The following is a 7,375-nucleotide window of genomic DNA, read 5'->3' on the forward strand; positions in this document are numbered from 1 at the left end:
TTCAAAAGTTATTAAAAAGATAAAAGAATAAAATTTCTGTTACATTTTAGTTCCTTTTTATCTTTTCGGATTTTCAACACAGTTTATAGCAAATGAATTATCTGAAAAAAAAACAAATAAAAAGTGAATAAATAATAATAAAACAAATAAAAACAAAGGTTTACCGGAATCACAACACAAGTCAGTGTTTAAATATCTTTTTTTTTCTAACAGGACTTTGTGCTTGTTAGTGACTTGTTAAAGAAAGTTTTACACAAAATGAGGTCTCATTATTTTAAGCGTTTTGCAATTATGATGCAATTATGTCTTACTCGACTCAGTGGCAGTTGGAAATAAATAGTAAACTGCATTGAATAACGCTTTTTCGACTGGTCCTACAAGCCTACGCTTTTTATCTGCACCAGTTCGGTTGATGTTGCAACACGGCTCGTCTGTTTTTCAGGCATTTTTTAAAAAGTCACTTACATTCTCCCTACCAAATTGTTTCATCTTTTTAAAAATGACATCTTCATCATTAGAGTTGATTGTTTTACTTTCTAGCAGTTCAAACCCTTCAACTGATTTAGCTAATTGGGTCTCTAACTTTTCTTGTAGGTCATTGGTGTCGAAACAATCACGTAGACACCGTTTTGTTTTGAAGCCCAAAAATTTTTTTGTGCATGGTCTCCAATCTGAATTTCAATGCCTTGGACGGTATTCGGTCCAATTTTGTTTTATAAAAATTTTTTATTTGGTCTCTTTTTTTGAGATGGTAATAAAAAGGAAGTAATTGCAATAGTAGTTAAATTGAAACGGACTGCAGTTCTGTAAACATATCTGTGTAACTGACAAGTCATCTCTTGATCAATTAAGGCAGAGACAGAATACTTTAATGAAAGAATTTAAAAATGATTTTTATTCATACTCTTTAATTATATAAAAAGTCTTCACAATTTTCTGATCTTATACTTTTTATTTTGCTATTTCTGTAAAAATATTCACTTCAACAAGGAGAACTCAGGCAAACCATTTATTAAAGTTGGAAGCAAAGGAGGGTACCATTGTAGAGCATGATAACAATTGACAGACAACTTAAAGGATTGGTAATTATATCAATCATTAAAGCAAGATGAAGGAAACGAATTCCCAACCTAATGTGAGAGCAAAAGTTAAACCAAATAACAGTTTTGAACACTAGGAAAAGTTAAAAAACTAACTGAAAACAGTAATACAAAATGAATTTTAGTAGATGCCAAGCACCAGCTCTTTATAACAGTGCCATAATAGTATTTGTAAAAGAGAAGAAAATAATATTACAACGATGTGATGATAGAGGTCGGCTGTAAAACTAGGTCCAACTATGTCGGTGGCTGTGACCTGCAACAAAAATTAAAACAAACCTGCATGTTGGAGACCATGCCATCACACAGTCCAGCTAATAAGTATATATTTTAAGTATGTGAATATGTATACATGTATTTATATATATATACATATATATATATATATGTATATATATATATTTATATATATATTTATATATATATTTATATTTATATATATATATATAAATATATATATATATGTATATTTATATATATATATATATATATATATATATATATATATATATATATATATATATATATATATATGTATAAATATATATATATAATTATTTAATTTATCAGATATATATATATATATATATATATATATATATATATATATTTCTGATGAATCTTTGTTGATGAAACACAGTGTCAAATGGAAAAATTTAGTTAAGTGATTTTCTACTAATATATATATATATATATATATATATTCTTTTAAATTATCTGTGTACAATAATTTGTACACGTATAAATAAACACAATCATACCACAAATACAGCAGCACTTTACTGAACAAACTTCAGCAACTTTTAAAAAATTGCTCCCAGTTCAAAACAAGGTTTACTTTCTTTACAATCACATTTGTTCAGCGTTTATTATTTGACTAAGCAATTACAAAAGAGCAAAATAAAGAGTTTTTCATTATATTGTTCAAAATAATTCTGTAATTGAAGTTAAGTAAGAATACTTTTATAAAAAGGCACACCCTTCGTTATGGACATTCAAATATTTGAAGTTTTTATTTAAACAAATTTTTTTCGTTTATAGAATAGGAAATGTTAATCTATTTATTTATTAAAATTTTTCAATTTAATTTTCAAAAACAAAACTATGGGAAGTTTAACAATAACAACAAAAAACATAAAGTATAGCTTCCTTCATACTTTTTAAAAGTATTAGCTAAAATTTTTACTATAGGCAATAAATTTACTACTTTTATTAATATTTGAAGCAATTCTGTTAAAAACTATTAGTTTATGATTTTATCAAAGAAGTTAAAAATTGTGGATAAAATATAAAAATTAAATATAAAAGTAAATATTCCTAAGATATTTTTTATTACTTTTGCTTAAGTCCAACAATTTAAAACAATTTTTTCTGTATTTACAAACATCATTAGCTATGACTTTGAAAACAAAATAAGTTAAAAATTAAAATAAAAAATTATGTTATTGCTAAAATAAAATTAAATTATTTTTAAGAAAATTTCAGATATATTGAGAACTTTTTTTGAAATTGACGATGGCACACCTCCATCTCCAAACCCGTGTCATCGGCTATGAAAACCGAACTAGTGATAAAATTAAAACTCTTAGTTTGAAAAAACTTACGCATAAATAAAATGATTTGAATTTTCAAGTATTAGACTCTTTTTTTTGTTATTAGGAATTCTCCAAACAACAACAGCAACAACAACCATAATAGCAGCTAATACTGCACCGATGATAATATACTTTGTTTCTAAATATAAAATTAAAATAAAAAACTCTTAATACAATACAATGAGTTTTAAAAAGAAATATTGAAAACAAAAAACAAACAATAAAAAAAAAGACAACATATCATTTCTAAACTCTGACCTCAATTCTTAGCCTAAATTTCAGGTTAATCCCATGTTATTCACAAATTATTCATTATCACTCTGCATGTTAATCATGCGCAATTTACCTGTTAATCACGTGTTAATCTGACGTTATTCACATGGTTTTCAAAATTTAATGAATAAATCTTTTTTTAAAGAACAGATAAAAATATTAATAATAAAAAAAATAACTGTCAATAAATAACATCGAAATTTACCAGTGAAAAAAATTGACAAAAATCATCTTTAATATATTATAAGTTCATTTAAAAAGGATTCAAGAGCTTATTCTTTAATTTTTAAAGTTCAACATAAACAAATAAAGGAGAATAAAATAACTAAAATACCCTTAAAAACCATGGATAAATTTATAAAATAAAAAATTTGTGAAATGAAAATGTTCCAACTTTTAAACATAATTTTTCCTGTAAATTTGTTCCCTAAAAAAATCAAATTGAAAATGCATTGTACATAGTTTATAAAAAAGTATAAACTTACTATATTCAAAAACACTTTGCATTGCTAAAAAATAAGAAATTATTTACTAACATTTATAATAAACTTTTCTAAATATCTAAAAGGTTGTAACTAAGAGCATTAAGAATAGGTGAATTATAAATATATATATACATATATATATATATATATATATATATATATATATATATATATATATATATATATATATATATATATATATATATATATATATATATATATATATATATATATATATATATATATATATATATATATATATATATATATATATATATATATATATATATATATATATATATATATATATATATAGATGTCACCAAAAAACATATAAATATATATATATACAAAAAAAAACACATGCTTAAACTTTTTGTCCCAGTGTAATGAGTCCCTGTGTAATAAGATATAACTAGTTTAACTAAATAATTCTCGACGAGGAGGTAATCGACTGTATTAGGGTGGTAGCCTCTTTCTTCAAATCAAGTAATAACAATGGATGATCCAATCGTTTTGCTATCAAACTGGCCTAGTCTAGGCCAGGCAAATCATACGACATCAACAAGACAGCACCACAACTGGTTTAAATCTCAAGCAACATCAATCAAGTTGTACCAGGAACAGCATATAACCATGTTAAACTGAGTGAGATTTTTGGACTCTGATCAGAAAAAAAACCAGACAATATACTAACTAAAGACTAAAATAAATGACCTGAAGAAGGAAGTACTTGGAACAAAAAACCTAAACACTTTAACAAATAAGTCCTTCAAATAAACAACCACTATCTACATTTGCAACGTTATTCAGTAAAACAATCAATGAGGAAGAGTTAATCATGATCACTAAGATAAGACAGTAGTTAAATGAGAGCAAACGTATTGAAAACAAAATTGTAATAAGCAACATTGAACCATCTCAGGAATCTGAGATTGAAATTAAGGATAAAGATGATCAGTTAGTAAGAGAAGTCTTATCTGTGCTACAAGTAAATTAAGAAACAACGACAAAATCTTTCAGATTAAAGTCTGGGACAGAATGAAAGGCAACAAAAATGATCTTAATTGAATTGAAAAGTAAAGAACTAGTCAATTTAGCACTAGCAAATGCACGCAAACAGAGAGATAACGAAAAATTAAAAAAAAAGAAAAAGATATGATAAAACTAGTGTTCAGTGAGCAATAGAGAAGAGACAGCAAGAAAAAAGAGATGAGCTAAATGCAAGCTTGAAACACCAGGATAGCATGGGTAGGCGTTGTGATGTTAACAATGGAAAAAAGTCTGTGTCGCAAGAAATGGAGTTTTGAAATAAATAACAGTAGAGCTTTCAGAGTTTGAATCTAACTATTTTTTACAAAAAGGTCTACAAGTGCTTCAATATGTACAAACCAGAACCATCAAGATAATTTACAGAGTTGTTAGAAATTAATGAACAACTTAGTGTTTAGTACTAAGCATGTCCAGGCAACTATCTGAAACAAAAACACCATCTCCGTAACCATCAACAAAAAATCTAGCAATAGTAGTAATTATACAGCTATAAGTCAAATCACCTGTTTCTATACAAATGCTTCATCACTCTGTAACAAAATGGACATTCTTGCTGAAACTGTCACAATATTAAATTCTCCTATAATATTAATGTGTTCTTTGGTAGAATGGTTGAAACTAGTGATAAATTACCCCAGCATCCATACAAATTACAATCTTTTTAACAACAACAGACCTGATTCATATGGTGGCTTTGCAATTTATAAACAACAAGATATACAATCATCCTACTTTAATGCAATTGAGCTTCATAGTAAAATGCTAGGCCAGGCATGGTGCATAATATCTCCCAAAATTAAAAAATTTCTGTTTAGATTTATTTATCGAGAGCCATCAGCAAGCATATAACTCAACAGAACAATTAGTTTTAGCCAAAGTTCAGCTGCAAATATAGCAAAAAAAGAAGGTATGGAGATGCAAATAATTGGTAATTTCAATTACCAATTTGCATAGTGCCTTAGCCCAAAAATAAATAACACATTTGTGGTATATAGCTGATAAAAATGCAAATTTAGATAGCTTGGAATCTGTCAACACTGCAGCTGCACAGCATGTCACAAAACCTACTTTTGGCAATAATATTTTTGACCTCATATCCTTGGTCCTTCCTGAGTTATAGAACTTAATAATGGTAATTCTCACCTATTGGATTTATAAATAATTTCCATTGCACTCTTATATGGAGTTTCTTGTTTGAACCAGCCATCTCACCAGCTAGGGTGTTATTCCTAAACAAACCAAACTATGGTAGAGGCAACCATAAAAATCTAAACAAATATTTTGCAGATGCAGAATGGAGGAAACAACTTGAAATGTTCAAAAACAATCCCATTATAGTAGACCAGCTCATTCATTTTGATAGAAGAATTCCTTCAATATATATGAATAAAGCAACATCAACTCAAAAACAGAGATCAAAACCAAAATGGTTTACAACAGGCATTAAAAGTCTAACAAAAAAGAAATTTAACCTTTGGTCAAAACTGCAAGCCAGCTCACCCATTACTTTTCTATCTGTCAACCTTCTCAACAAAGCAACTTGCAAGCAGTTAAAAAAAGACACTCGCTGCACGAAAAAGTTATGAATAAAAACTTGTCTCACTTTCAAAATCTAATCCAAAAGTTGTATGCAACTATATTTTCAGAAAAAAATTAGCAAAGTTTACTGTTCCCTCTTTGATAAAAGACGGCATGGAGCTAACAAAATCGCTTGAAGAAGCAGAATGTCTTAACAAACAGTTTGAGTCTCCTTTTTTAAATTTGACCACAAGTACAATTTTCATTCCAAAACAGGACTGATCAAGTATGCACGATTGATCAATTTGATCTTAATGAAAATGCGGTTTTAGTGAGTTGAGAAATTTGAAGAAATACAAAGCAATTGGCCGTGATGGCATAAGTCCTTATGTTCTCAATGAGTCTGCCACTGGTTTAGCTTGGCTTATTTCTCTTCTGATAGCTTCATCATTTGAAACAAGTGTAATACCTAATAATTGGAAAGAAGCAAATGTGATACCAATATGTAAAGAAAAAGGTAAACAAAACGACCCATATGAATATAAACCAATATCTTTAACAGCCATAATATGTAAAATCATGGAAAGATTGTTAAAAAAATATATGATGAGTCACCTGGTTCAGCACAAGTTAATCACTCAGCATCAACATGGCTTCGTAAGACAAAAATCAATTGTTACAAATTTATTAGAGACAATATACATTACGTAATCGTAATCTATCTGGATTTTGCTAAAGCCTTTGATAAAGTCTGTCATGAAGCGTTAGTTGTCAAATTAGAAGCCTATGGTTTCAAATGTAAACTACCGAGATAGCTAAAATAATTTCTTATTGACAGAAAACAAAGAGTTCTTGTTGACGAAAACTACTCTGAGTGGATAAAAGTTCAGAGTGGTGTACCACAAAGATCTGTTCTAGGTCCAATATTGTTTATAATGTACATAAATGACATGCCTGATGTTGTCAAATGCTCACTCAAGCTCTTTGCTGATGACAGCAAACTAATGAATATAATAAAAAACCAATTTGACATTGAACAGCTGCAGACATATCTTGATGCTGTTGGTAAATGGGCAAATAATTGGAAAATGAAGTTTAATGTAAACAAATGCAAAGTATTGACGATAAAAAATTGTCCAAATCAATAATCTATAACCACAAATTTAGCATAAAAAATCAAGATTACAGCTGAACATACTTATTGTCGACCGATCAAGAGCGAGATCTTGGTATTTTAATAACTAATCTAAAATGGTCAGCCCAATCAAAACATGCAGCAGTTAAAGCTAATGAAGCACTAGCTTTACTCAAGCAGGCATTTAGATACTGGAACCCTTAATTGTTTAAAACA

General features: G+C 27.9%; 1 protein-coding gene across 1 annotated transcript in view; it reads right to left on the reverse strand.

Annotated features, from left to right (window-relative positions):
• Positions 1-6,010, reverse strand: part of LOC136079121 (fibroblast growth factor receptor 2-like) — a 38,273-nt gene extending 32,263 nt beyond the window's left edge. Inside the window, exons 1-4 of the mRNA XM_065794838.1 lie at positions 5,979-6,010; positions 5,650-5,735; positions 3,454-3,477; positions 2,705-2,834 (exon numbers count right to left, since the gene is read on the reverse strand). Coding sequence (XP_065650910.1) covers positions 2,705-2,834; positions 3,454-3,477; positions 5,650-5,735; positions 5,979-6,010 — 272 coding nt within the window. The remainder of the gene's footprint in view (positions 1-2,704; positions 2,835-3,453; positions 3,478-5,649; positions 5,736-5,978) is intronic.
• Positions 6,011-7,375: the final 1,365 nt, after the last annotated feature.

The sequence above is a fragment of the Hydra vulgaris genome, chromosome 04, assembly GCF_038396675.1.
Source record: "Hydra vulgaris chromosome 04, alternate assembly HydraT2T_AEP".
Taxonomy (NCBI): Eukaryota; Metazoa; Cnidaria; class Hydrozoa; order Anthoathecata; family Hydridae; genus Hydra; species Hydra vulgaris.